The sequence below is a fragment of the Ovis aries genome, chromosome 25, assembly GCF_016772045.2.
Source record: "Ovis aries strain OAR_USU_Benz2616 breed Rambouillet chromosome 25, ARS-UI_Ramb_v3.0, whole genome shotgun sequence".
Taxonomy (NCBI): Eukaryota; Metazoa; Chordata; class Mammalia; order Artiodactyla; family Bovidae; genus Ovis; species Ovis aries.
In genome coordinates, this window is record NC_056078.1 from 8,801,513 (window position 1) to 8,815,696 (window position 14,184).

Genomic DNA, 14,184 nt, shown 5'->3' on the forward strand with positions numbered 1-14,184 from the left:
CCTTCAAAATAACATCTTCAGGTTATTGAGGCGCAACTGACTGCTGTGGTCATAGTGGTGATCATTAAGATATGTGATCTTATCCCTTTTAAGCGACCCTCATTCTTGAGGTTTTCCTTACCTAGGTAAAGAGAGATTGTCTTTCGAGTGTTTTCCACTTCATACCACTAATGTCTTTGAAGGCGCTGTTGTGTAGCACAGAAGAGAGGGTGACAGCAGAGTCAGTCTTGCTGGGATTTGAAAAATGGCTCCCCAGAATAACTCACCTGCTGGCTGGCTGCCGTGGAACACTTGGGCACCAGCTGGAGGGGAGGCTTTGAGGGCGGGAAAGGGATAGAAGAAATATATGGAACTCCTTAAGATTTGGAAATGGGAAATTATTGCCAACAGGAAAGATGTAAAGCAAAATTGTTAGGAAGTTAGACACAGCATACTAATGAAGACTGAAGCAATTTATAGGAACTCTGTTTCTGAGAGATAATGTTAAATATGGAAGGGCATTGACTATTGCTGCAGTAGAATCACAGGGCAGAGGATATTCAGTCAGCCAAAGCAGGGAAGGATAAGAATATTTTTCCTATACCAACATTATTGTCCAGCTTGGCGGGACTGGGGGGCGGTTGGATAAAGAATTTTGTAACCTGCTAAAGGCTGGGTTATTGATCGGCTGGTAAATGGTAAAACATAACCTTTTGGTTAAAATCACCACCAGTGATAAGCAGTGTGCCCCCTGCTTCTGTTATGATATGTAAATGAACACAACATGTCAGGCTCTTAGGAGCACCAGGACTCTAGCCTAGAGGAAAGATTATTCAGGAATTCTTAAAGAGTTATTAAAGTAAGATTTGAGCTCCTTCGTACTTTAACTTCAGGCTTTGTAATTGTTCATTGTGATTTAATATTTTCCCCCTGCAAAGGCCTTGCAGTACAGCATTGGGGAGCGTTTCAAGATCAATGCTGCTATGAGGAAGCTTTGCAGAACCTATGTTCATGACCTTCAAGGTTTCTTAAGGGTAGGAAGAGAGAGAGTTTGTCCAAGCATAGCTGTGGTGGTGCTTCCATGGTGACTCAGAAAGTAAAGAATCTGCCTCCAATGCAGGAGACCTGGGGTTGATCCCTGGGCTGGGAAGATGCCCTGGAGAAGGGAATGGCAACCCACTCCAGTATTCTTGCCTGGAGAATTCCATGGAGAGAAAAACCTGGTAGGCTACAGTCCACGGGATTGCAGAGTTGGACGTGACTGAATGACTTTCACTTTCACATAGCTGTGGTTGATAGAAAAGGATTAATAACTGAAACCCTTTGAAGCCAGATATGAGAATTCAGGTTTTTTGCATTGGCTTGGAGGTCACATGTGCACATACTTCCTGTTTCATAATTTCCCCAGTGGGGTCCAGGACGGCCCTCATAATCAAATATCTATTTGCAGTAAAATCTATGAATTGTCTACTAAGTGGAGTAAAAACTATAAATAGCCTCTTGTAGTTCAGGTGAGGTCAAGTTTTGTTGTTGAATTAAGGGGAAAAGTGAGGCTTTTGTGCTTTCTGAATTTCAGAGTGATGGACAAAGGATTGTATTCCTGTGTTCTAGGGAAAATCTGATGGCCTATTGACTCACAGCAAAAAGGGCAAGCTATTTAGGGATTTCACACTTGTTTTTCTTTTCCCAAAGGAATTAAGAGATATGTGGCAGGAGCTCTGGGTCCAACTAACAAGACACTCTCTGTGTCCCCATCTGTGGAGAGACCAGATTACAGGAACATCAGTGAGTATCATATACCATCATTGACCTTGGGCAAGTACCTTGGTGTCTCAGTAAGCTGTACATCTGTAGTATGGGGCCAGTGCCAGCTTCTGTGAAGGGGTTGTTGTGACTTAAGGGCTTAGCAGTCCCTGGGATGTGGTAGACATTTAAATAAAAGTGAGCTGTTACCAGTCGTTGGATTAGTATTATTTATCTTGAGTCTGTTTTCAAAGATCCACGTTGTTGTATTTGGGCTTCTTTATCAGCTGTGGGAATAAAACCAATCAAAATGAAACTTTAAACTGAACAGTTGAGCAAAAATAGATACTAGGCCTTGTTCAGTTTATAGAATAGCCTGCTAGACCTCACTTTATTTGTCAGGGAGCATTTATAAACAGACTAACATTATACACCAGCATCTATAAGCATACTTGCATTGAAATTTTATGAGAAGGCTAGAAATCTAGGTCAGTTTAAGCATTAGACTGCAAAAAAACGAAAGGAATTAAACGGTCGGAGCCGAATAATAATACCTTGTGTGGTAATGAATTCAGTGTCGAAGACAAGTTCAGGCAAGCGTGATTTGTAGATTTCGGTTCCAGATACCACACTTTTCCACTAGGAGTTGCTCATTCTGGGCTGACGTGTGGCCGGAGCTTCTTTTGGTCTTAGTGTGGCAGTGGAGAGCTTTCCTTTCTCATGCACTATGTAAGATGAAGTAGGCTACTCTATTGAATATATGTGCATCTTTCCTTTCCTGGGTGAGAGAGAAAATGGGGAGTGGGATAACCTCTGAGATGGAAATAGATAAGACATTTTTCACAAAAAGTTTATCTAGGAGTGATTGTACCCTTTTGTGTTTGAGACTGAAATTGCACACCAGGCAGGTTTCTTCTCTGACAGAGTTGGTGTCAGAGGACAGGCGCAAAATCGATAGAACCACAGACTTTTACCCCAGACGGTATGAGAGAATGTGACTCTACCAGTCATGAATCCACATCAGTGTGACACGTTTCTCTAATTATTCCTCACACTCTTCCCTGAATTGATTGATTAAAACCACCCCTGGAAAGATCTGTTTTAAAGATCTGAAAGTAAGAGCTGGGGCTCAAGAAATCATGTCCCTCCCCACCCAGTCAGTGGCTTGTTCTCTGTTCACACATGGGAAGTGAGCCTGTGTGCAGAGTGTTTAGGAGTGTCTGTGTTTAGTTTGCTGGTTTAACTTCTGTCACTGCCATGTTTCTTACAAAATGTGGTGTTGCCCTTAAATTATGCGTATAAACCAGCAGTAGGTAGTTCACCGGGAACCAGGCCTAAATTTGGTGTGTCCTGGGCTTTCAAAGGATACTAATGACTGATGTCCTGGGTGTGGTTTGTTTTCTGCAGCATTTGATGAACTTGTTGAAGCATACAAAGAGCAGGCCAAAGGGCTTCTGGATGGTGGAGTGGATATCTTACTCATTGAAACTATTTTTGATACCGCCAATGCCAAGGTGAGTTAAAGGAGGAAAAGGGGGCTGAGCTGGGGTGCCGGCTGGGGTGCTTCCCCTCATGAAGTGAGGAAATACAACATATTATTATTTTATATAAAGAACTTTTAAATTATGAAACTGAATATTTTCATGTATAGCTACTGTATGTGCCTGGATGCATAGGTCAGACATATATGCATGATTCTAAAATTCAGAGTAAATGTATGGAGTAAAAAGGAAATATCCTCCCTGCCCCCGTTTCGTGGGGATCTAGCCGTCTTCCCGAGGGACAACTGCTGTTACTGGTGTGGAGGCCCTAGGGAGATTCCATTCAGAGAAAAGTATGCGTGTGAGTGTGCATATGTGCTTGTATTCCGTACATATGTACAAAGGTATGTAGTGTGTGGAATAAAAAGTAAAAAATAAAAATAAATAATTAAAATAAAAAGTAAAAAGTAAAATAAAAAACTCCTCATACATACCTTTTTGACAGTGTCTCTGAGTATAAGTTTCTACATGTGAAATTGCTGTGTTAAAGAGTCTGGGCACTGTTACTTTTGATCTTCACCCTCCAGGATTGGACTCATTTATCCTCCAGTCAGCGAGCAGTCCACAGGAATGCTGGCTGCTTTCACCATACCCTCTCTATTGAACTTTTTGTTCTTTTCCACTCTAGTAGGTGAAAAATACTACCTTACTCTAGTTTTTATGTATGCAGTATCTCTGTCTGTGGGTTCTGATGTGGAAGAGCTTTGGGCATTAGAGGAACTTAGTTTCTGGTCTTGGAACTTAAGAAAACATGGACAGTACAGATTAACACAGCGTTCGTGTCTTTACAGCCCATTCTAGCTCATATTCTTTTTTACAGTGACATACACTGTTGGTTCGTGTACCTACCTTGTTTCTGTGAGGCTGTAAAAGTAGAGGCTTCATATTTACGTCTTTTTAGTTTTGATTGAGAGAAGGAAGAAAAAGAGTAGCTCTTCAGCTCTTCCTCGGGGGCAATATTAGTTCATGGGTGGACTTCCAGGCAGCGTTTGTTTTGTTGTAATATGTACAGTGGAAGCACAAGCTGGAATCAAGGTTGCCGGGAGAAATATCAATCACCTCCGATATGCAGATGACACCACCCTTATGGCAGAAAGTGAAGAGGAACTAAAGAGCCTCTTGATGAAAGTGAAAGAGGATAATGGAAAAGTTGGCTTAAAGCTCAACATTCAGAAAACGAAGATCATGGCATCTGGTCCCATCACTTCATGGCAAATAGATGGGGAAGCAGTGGCTGACTTTATTTTTTTTGGGCTCCAAAATCACTGCAGATGGTGACTGCAGCCATGAAATTAAGACGCTTACTCCTTGGAAGGAAAGTTATGACCAACCTAGACAGCATATTAAAAAGCAGAGACATTACTTTGTCAACAAAGGTCTGTCTAGTCAAGGCTGTGGTTTTTCCAGTGGTCATGTATGGATGTGAGAGTTGGACTATAAAGCTGAGTGCCAAAGAATTGATGCTTTTGAACTGTGGTGTTGGAGAAGACTCTTGAGAGTCCCTTGGACTGCAAGGAGATCCAACCAGTCCATCCTAAAGGAGATCAGTCCTGGGTGTTCATTGGAAGGACTGATGTTGAAGCTGAAACTCCAATATTTTGGCCACCTGATGCAAAGAGCTGACTCATTTGAAAAGACCCTGATGCTGGGAAAGATTGAGGGCAGGAGGAGACAGAGGATGAGATGGTTGGATGACATCACCGACTCAATGATCATGGGTTTGGGTAAACTCCGGGAGTTGGTGATGGACAGGAAGGCCTGGCGTGCTGCGGTTCATGGGGTCACAAAGAGTCGGACATGACTGAGCGACTGAACTGAATATGTACAGTGTTACCTTGAGAAAGGGGTGTGGGTTTTGTGTGTCACATGGAGGACTTGTTTTTCCTCCCCAGAGAACGTGATATGTGTCTTATCTGAAGAGGCCTTGGTAAAAGAAACATTCTGATCAGCCTGTTAGACTGTGACCTTTGACACAGTCTCTCAGTAACAAAGATGTCCTTTTTCTCCCTGGCAGGCAGCCTTGTTTGCAGTCCAAAAACTTTTTGAAGAGGAGTATGTTCCCCGGCCTGTCTTTGTAAGTTCTAAAGTATTTGGTATTTGCATGATGAAGTTTTTGTGTTTTTTTTTTCATATGATCATTTTGAGGGTGGGGTTTTAGTTTTCCTGATAGAACTTTTGAGAGTATTGATCATCTTTTAGGAACCAACTATTTTACTTCCTCTGTTTACCTCCCTCCTACCACCACTTAAGACCAATAGCAGTCTTATCTGTAGAAATGTGAAGACAACGAATCTAGAGGTGGTTGTTGAAAGGCAGGTCCCCCAGAGTCAAAGGCTGACTGTCTCTAGGGCCTGAGGAGGGACGGACTTGAAGCTGACCACGGAGCATCCACCACCAGAGACAGCAGACTGCCAGTTCACTGAGGCACTAGGCAGGCCCACACTGCTTGCTGAGAATAGATCAGAATGCACAAGTGTTGTTAGACGAATCAGATGTTGAACAGCAAGAGTCCAGGATAACCTTAAATATCTGTGGAAAGTCCTCTCCCGTGCGACTGGTGGTGTGAAGCCTAAAGCTTTTCTGGACACTGCTTTTGCCTCCCTGACTTTCCCTTTTCTCGGCAGCTTTGGCTTTCCAGCCTCTCCCCTGGACACTCATCTGTTTCCAACCGTGGTTAAACAGTGTTGCCTTAAAGTTGGAGTGCTACAGTTCTCTTTCAAGTTTTTTTGTGTTTTAAAAGCTTCTTAATTATATTTTGTTTTTGGGACTGTATTCTTAACTCTGTGTGGTTGACTGAGTTTACTTTTTCAATTCAGATTTCAGGGACAATTGTTGATAAAAGTGGGCGAACTCTCTCTGGCCAGACTGGGGAGGCATTTGTCATCAGCGTGTCTCATGCAGACCCGCTCTGGTGAGTGATCTTTCTTTCCTGCCTCCATTCCTTTCGGGGTTCATCTCTTCTGATGACGACAGCCTGGGACCTGGGCGTGAATTGCTTCTTCCTATTCCCACGGTATCATTTGTGTGAAATATTGACTTTCCTTGAGGTACATTCTGACTGCCCTGAGGACGTCAGAAGACCACAGCCTAAATGAATCAATTTGAGTTACTGGGAGATTTCTTATGCTCCTTCGACAAGCCAGAGAGTTGCCTTTTTGTTTGTGAATGTTCCCCTTATAGTTTAAGACTGCCTTGGCCCAGTAAAAACACTTTAAATCTATTATCAGCACTTAAAAACAGCAAGGTGTTTTCACTCCCTGCTTGTGTAGCAACCAGAAACAGCCTAGCTTGGAGTAAGGGGAAGCAGCCTAATTTGGAATACAGTAGGAATTCTAAAACTTAGATTTTTATCTTTAAAATTAACAGGGCCAGGACTTTCCTGGTGGTCCAATGGCTAAGACTCTGCACTTCCAATGCAAGGGGCCTGGGTTCAAACCCTGGTCAGGGAACTAGATCCCACCACATGCTGCAACTCAGCGTTCTCATGCTAAACCAAAGATTGAAGACCCGAGTGTGGCAGCTAAGACCCATCGCAGCCAAATAAATACATAAATATTTTTAAAAATTAACATGGCCTTTACATTGTATTTTAAGATCTCTCTGTATTTTCTGATCAAAATGGTGATGAGATGGAAGCTCCTAGAGTATACAGTTTCCTCCTGTGCCTTGTCCGTGCGTGTACTACTTCTGCCTGGAGGCTGTGCCTGCCCTGCATTCTCACCCCGACACGTGAGCCTTTCAGTCCATCCCTAGGGTCCTCTCCAGGGACCCTGCCCTCTCTTACCAGCCCAGGGCAATGTTCTTCTCAGAGTGCTCTGTGAACTTTTATTATAGTGTTGGCCATAAAATAAGAGTCGTAGACATTTATTGGGAGTTTGCTGTGTGCCAGGCTCAGTTCTAAGTGCTTTATGCTCTTTTAATTTTGGCAACAACATCTTGAGGTAGCTGTTTGCTCTTCAGATCTTTTGTTTATTTTTTGAGTTGGGTAGTTTTCTTATTGTTGAGTTTTAAGAATTAAAAAAAAAACTTTGAATACCATATATGTGTTTTACAAATATCTGCTCCTAGCCTATGGCTTATCTACTCATGCTCTTAAAGTCTGCTCTTTCATTGGACAGAAGTTTTTAATTTTAGTGAAGTCCAGCTTATCAATTTATTTTTCTTTCATGGAACCTGCTTTTGGTGCTGTATCTAAAACTCATTGCCAAACCCATGGTCATGTAGATTTATCTCTTGTGTAATCTTTATATACATATTTATATCTTTAATAGTTTTGCAATTTACAGTTAACCATGTTGCATTAAATTTTATGAAAGATGTAAGATCTGTGTCTAGATTAAGTTTTTCAAATGCGAATGTCCAGTTGTTCCAGCACTATTTCTTGAAAAGATAATCCTTTCTCCATTGGATTGCTTTTGCTTCTTTGTCAAAGGTCAGTTGATTCTGTTCTAGATTCTATTCTTCTGCGTCGCTCTGTGCTCTCATCAATACCAGAGATTCCTTTGGCTTTTTAATGCAGCTTGAAGTCAGGTAGTATCAGTCCTTCTTTGATCTTTGTTCTTCTCCTCCAAGAGTTGTATTAGCAATTCTGGGTCGTTTACTTCTTCATGTAAACTTTAGGATCGGTTCATTGATATTCACAAATAACTTGCTGGATTTTAATTGATGTGTGTGAATGTACATAAAATTGGGAAAAATTGAGGTCTTAAGTATAATAAATCTTCCTGTTCATGAACTTAGGATATATCTCCATTTATTTAGATCTTCCCTGATTTCTTTCATCAGAGTTTTGAAGTTATACACAAGTATTTCATTTGTTTTGGTGCCATTGTAAACAGTGTATGTTTTGTATTTCAAATTTCAATTGCTCATTGCTACTGTTTAGGTAAACAGTTAACTTTTGTATATGAACCTTGTACTTTACAGTTTGGGTTCAAAAAGCGTTTTAGATGATTCTTTGGAATAGTAATAGATAGTCTTACCTGTGAACAAAGACCGATTTGTTTCTTCCTTTCCAGTCTGCATACCTTTTATTTTCCATTTTCTCTTAATGCCCTCTTAGGACTGCCAGCATGACATTTAGCAGGAGGTGAAAGAAGTCATCCTTACCTTGTTCCAGATCTTGTGGGAAAAACATTTAATTCTGTATCACTAAATAGATGTGCTTTATCCAATGTGAGAAGTTTTCTTCTGTTCCTAGTAAACTAGGAGTTTTTATCACAAATGGGAGTTGTGAATTTGTTAAATAAACTTTTTATTGTGGAATAATTTCAGATTTGCAGAAAAGTGACACACATGGTACAGAGAATTCCTGTGTGCTCTTCAGCTATTTTTTTTTAATCTAGTTTTTTCTAATGTGACAACTTGCATTACCTGTGATACTTTCAGCAAAACTAAAAGCATATTACTGTTATTTAAACTCCACACTTTATTCAGGTTTCAAGTTTTTCCACACTGTTCTTTTTCTGTTCCAGGTTCTAATCTAGTATATCACGTTGCACTAAGAAATCATAATAAAAAGAAAAAAGTAAAATATGAAAAAATAAAAGATGACATAGTCCCAGTCACTTCATAATTAATTCTTGAATTCCTGAAGGCCTTGGCTGCTCCCTCTGAGAGTGGCTTTGGAGGGGTTTTAGCAGCTCTGCTTTGATCTGTTTTGAGTCCGAAGTAAGTTTGATTTGCAAAACACAGAGCTCCTTGGTTACAAGTAAACCCACTTAATTTATAAGAGGACAGATTCTAAGTCCAAGGTCACATTGCAAGTCAGTTGGAGCAAGGGCCAAGTCTTGGTCTTCTAGACTCCCAAAGTGGCTTCCATATACCATTAATATTCCATCTACCTGCAAGATTTTCCTTTTTCTTTCTTTTCAGTATTGTTTTCCAGACAGTGTTTATTAGCGGTGGTAATTTGCAGACATTTTTGTTTCATGGTATACCAGTGATGAAACTGTGAACTTTTTTTTTTTTTTATAGTCTGGATCCTTAAGCTGTAAGATCATCTCATGTTGGAGACATGGGCAGAAATATTTAGTGCTGCAGGGAACATCAGTGAGGTGGCTTTGACTGGAGCTGAACTAAATGTGCTTCAAATCAAGAGATTTATTATCTGCTTGGTTTTAAATATACTCCTTTCCTCATCATAACTTTGTATATGTATAAATATTTAGAATAAAAGAGGGTGCTTCTGATCTCTTCTTTTTGTTTTTTCAGCATTGGATTAAATTGTGCTCTGGGTGCAGCTGAAATGAGACCTTTTATTGAAACAATTGGAAAATGTACAACAGCTTATGTTCTCTGTTATCCCAATGCAGGTATGTGTTTCAGGGGAGTCACACATAGGAGAATCCAGATACACAAGACCTGGGTAGACAGGGAAACAGATCTGGATTAAAAGAGTTTGTTTCGTAGATCTTAGGATATAGTCAGCTTTTAATAGGAATTTTTTAAATGAAGGACCTTGAGTCTGGACAACTGTTTCCCTCTAGGTATGAAAGAACAGTTTTGCTTAGCCTGAAAGTGTCAGAAGTGGACAGAGCTTGGGGGAATGAAACCTCATTGCTTAACTGACCAGAGTCTTGGAATTGGTGACAGTGCTTGCCATGTGCGCATGACCAAAGTGATGGGCGCAAAGACCCTGTGTGAGAGCCCTCTTTGTTCCACTGTATCAACAAACGAGCAGATAAAGAACCTGTTACTTTTCCTCTTTTTAAGTTAGGACTTCAAATTTATGGTATATAAAAATTCCTAAGATAAATGTAGACAATTTTTAAGCTGTCCATTTAATATTGATAATCCATCCTGGGTTAACCAGATTTCCTGGTGTATATTTTTGAGCATTAGGAGTAAGATAACTAGAAGTGGATAATAAATGAAACAGGAAATTGGGTGATTAGATGCTGAAGTCTTATGTGGGAAAACTTACTTGAAAGGGGATGGGTTGTGTTTTGGTTGTTTTTAGTTGCATGCCTGGTGCTTGATAGTTCAAAGGATGTGTGGTACTCCCTTACACCTTACCCCCTGGCAGCTAGGTGACTAGAATTAATTTCCTTTATAGGAAGGGGAGGGCTAGAGGTAGAGGAATTCTGTCCCATGTAGTAGTGATACTTTTCTTTGAAATGGAAAAGAAATAATGGATATTTATTTTCTGCTGTGATTTTGTTGTTGTTTGATATGTTGTCTCTATACTTATTATGTTTAATATTAAGAATTTTTATTTTTTTAAGTAATCTTGCTTTAATTATAAATAAAAAGTTTTCTAGCCTTTTAACCTAAAGCCTTTACAAATACTATGTCTGTGAAAATAATTTCCAGTAATGGTTGAAATATGCTTTCTTAGGTCTTCCCAATACCTTCGGTGACTATGATGAAACTCCCCAGATGATGGCCATGCACGTGAAGGTCACGAATCCGCTTTCATTTGGTTTTTAAGAGATAAAGAAATGGACTTTTTGATTTAGAATAGTTAGATGTAGACTTTACCTGTAAAGAAAAGCCAGTGTGTATATAAGAAATAAAGGCTTATGATGAATGAATATGATGGAGGCAGAGAAAGGGGCTTCTTGTCAGCATCCTTCTCATAGTGGAAACAAGTGGATTCCCAGTGAGAGCCAACCCAAACTAACTGAAACTCGTCCTCTGAGCCCTCCCAAGTGGTCTTCTCCACCCACCAAACTGCCTGTTGGAGTTGACATCTCTTTGCTCCCCGCTGCCATCTCCCCTGCTCTCCCCCTCTCCATACACCTTCCATCTTTGGAGTCTGGTCCACAAAACCATGTTGCCCACAACTCCTCCTCACTTCTAACCCGGGTCCCTTTCCCTCATTCCTTGGATTTTTAGCTTCTGGCTTATTGACATTGTCTCCTAAAGTATTTCTGACTTAATTCTTATGATTTCAATACCTTATGTAGATGTTCTTTCCAGTATTGTCACTTCTCAGTTCCTTGAGTTCCTCTTTCAAGTTATCTTGTCCTTCAGACCAGCTGTGGTTAAACTCCCGACCCACATTATGCATTATGTAACCTCTATCACTTGCGGTCATTGGAGTACTTGAAATGTGGTGGTTGTGACTGAGGGACTGAATTTTTGATTTTTTCAACTTTTGAATTTAAATTTAAATACTAATAACTTAGATGTTATTGGAAAATGCATTATTCAGTTCACATTCATTTTGCTCAGCATATGGGTAAAACAAATTTTCATTATGATCAGATAGACAGATGCCTCAATGCATTTCATCTGAACTGTTCCCTGCTTTTGACCTTGTATCTGAGTCTTGTGAAGGCTTTATATCTAGAGTCAAATATGTTTAGCTCTCTTTTAAATGTAAAATTAGTTATTCAGGAAATGTGGATGGTGGTGAACTTAGAATTCCGATAAGCTTTCTGAAACTTTCCTTTTCTAAATGCAGGATTTTGCTGTTGATGGCTTGGTCAACATAGTTGGCGGATGCTGTGGTACGACACCAGATCATATCAGGTAATAATCATTTCTAAGTGTTTAATTTTTTGTTATGGGATGAATTGTGTCCCCCTCAAAATTCATAGATCAAAGCCCTAATCCTCAGTTCTGAATGTGACAGTAATTAGAGGTAGGGTGGTTAAGCAGGTAATTGAGGTAAAATGAGGTCGTGTGAATAGATCCTGATCCAGTGTGTGGCTGGCGAGGGCACAGACACACACAGGAGGGGCCCCTGTGCAAGCGCAGGGAGAAGAGGGCCAGTGAGAAGCCAAGGGGAGGAAGCCAGCCCTGCTGACGCCATGACCTGAGACTCCTAGCCTCCAAAACATTGAGAAACCTTGCTGTTTAAACTTCTCAGCCTGTAGTATTTAATTATGGCAGTCCTAGCAAACTAGGATACTTCAATTTTTATAAAGTACAAAAATAATAAAATGAAATCTCATGTGCCTAAGACATAATTTTCAGCATTTTGCTATTCTTATTTTATCTATTCTCTAACTTCTTTTTCCCCCTTAGATGATTATAAGCAAATCCTAGCTATCTTAACACTGTACCTTTAAATATCTGATTAATATTCCAATGTTCACTTCCAGTGCTAAAGGAAGGACAGCTCATATGTGGAGAAATACCTGCCTCCACTAGATTCTTTCATGGACAGAAAAGACAGTAAGCGGCAAGCACCTTGAGGTCAAGAAGAGTATCTTCACCTCGCCTGGCACCTCGCTTAACCCACGTTGTTGAGGGTTAAGGAAGGGAGTGTGAGACAGGACGTGGTGAAGGGTGTGGTTAAGTCCCTGCAGTTTCATGATCAATCCTCTTATAAAGAGGATTGGAATTGAAAGTTGAGGCTGTTTCTGTTTCTGTTTTTTTCCCTAAAGTGACTGATGATCATATTTTGAGCCAGTCACCTGACTGTTCTGCGTCTGTTTCATACCTATAAAATGTTCACTGTGTGAATTGCCTAATGTTGTACTGCTTTTGTTGACCTCTGTGATAGATTCTATTAAGAGTCTATAATTTTTTAAACATCTTTTAAATACTATCTGAAAGCTATTAATAGTTGAGGATAGCTTATCTATGGATCTCTTTTTGTTTTTAAGGTTATTGCCTCCTTTATAGGGCTTCCCTTGTGGCTCAGCTGGTAAAGAATCTGCCTGCAAGGCGGGAAATCTGGGTTCACACCCTGGGTTGGGAAGATCCCCTGGAAAAGGGAAAGACTACTCCCCACTCCAGTATTCTGGCCTGGAGAATTCCATGCACTGTATAGTCCATGGGGTCACAAAGAGTCGGACATGACTGAGCGACTTTCACGTTCACTTTCCTCCTTCATAAAAAGAGTTGCTTCAAAAATTGCTGTGTGTGTGTGTTTATCTATCTCTGTATATATATATTTGCTGCTTTTATTTTGTCATTCACATATTAATTTGGGGAGCTGTAGTGAATGATTCATGCTGGTCCTGATCAATTTAGTAGAGCAGGCAGATTTTTCAAGGCTAATCAGAGACATATTTCACTGAAGCTGAGAAGGTTCCAAAGAGTATGAATAACTAAAACAAATTTCCAGGAGTGGTTATTTTGGATTTTTAGTGATGTCTTACTCTGAATCCTCTCTACTGTATGTGTGTGTGCTTAAAAAAAAATACCTAAGGGATTTAATTTCATTTGCTCTAGGCATCTCCTCTCCTCTTTACTCTTCCTTCTCAACAATGAAGCCTTTTTTTTCTTTTAAATTACTGTGTGGATTAAGGACATCTTCGGGTTGGGAAGGGGTGGGGGAGATTTGCTGTGTGCATTTGTGTAAACTCTCATATCTGTAGGTGCACGTTTGTAGGTTCACGTCTGTGAGCATAGAAACTGGTCTGGTCCATACACAGCAGACGGGACAGATACAGAAATGTGAAATAGTATAGATTCATTTTCTGCATTACTGAGAAAACTAAAAAGCACAATTGCTGCTGCACATTTGGAACTAGGTATATAATTATGTTAAACAGACTTAATGTCATAGCTGGAAATCAGCTTAATTGAATTTTGTTCTGAGTTAATGGATATTGTGTTTTCTCTTTTAACTCAGAGAAATTGCTGAAGCTGTGAAAAACTGTAAGCCTAGAGTTCCACCTGCCAGTGTTTTTGAAGGGCATATGCTACTGTCTGGTAAGTCGTAAAGATGTGATTTTTTATAATTTCGGAAATCGTTTGTAGATTAAGTTTGTATGTTTAGTCTACATGGTAGTGATGTTTAGGCCAAGGAACTTGTTTATTAGGTCAAAGAAGACTACGTATTTTTCTTGGCACTTAAATTAGTTCTGGCAAAGAACCCATTGTGTTTTTTAGGGATGGGAGCAGGAAGATACTTCAGGGAAATGTGAAGGAAGGCACAGGTAGTGCCCTTGGTCAGAATTATTGTGCACTGCTTTGAAAATGTACATGGGCCACGGCCTCTAACAATTTTAAATGTCAG

At 40.1% G+C, this 14,184-nt stretch overlaps 1 protein-coding gene across 6 annotated transcripts in view; it reads left to right on the forward strand.

The window, feature by feature from the left end:
* MTR (5-methyltetrahydrofolate-homocysteine methyltransferase) overlaps nt 1–14,184 on the forward strand; it is a 126,114-nt gene that overhangs the window by 26,501 nt on the left and 85,429 nt on the right. For all 6 annotated transcript variants that reach the window (XM_004021372.6, XM_042241150.2, XM_012105022.5 and 3 more), the window contains exons 5-12: nt 1,672–1,764; nt 3,130–3,236; nt 5,278–5,337; nt 6,080–6,174; nt 9,477–9,577; nt 10,603–10,664; nt 11,674–11,741; nt 13,798–13,877. In XM_004021372.6, the coding sequence (XP_004021421.2) occupies nt 1,672–1,764; nt 3,130–3,236; nt 5,278–5,337; nt 6,080–6,174; nt 9,477–9,577; nt 10,603–10,664; nt 11,674–11,741; nt 13,798–13,877 (666 nt within the window). The remainder of the gene's footprint in view (nt 1–1,671; nt 1,765–3,129; nt 3,237–5,277; nt 5,338–6,079; nt 6,175–9,476; nt 9,578–10,602; nt 10,665–11,673; nt 11,742–13,797; nt 13,878–14,184) is intronic.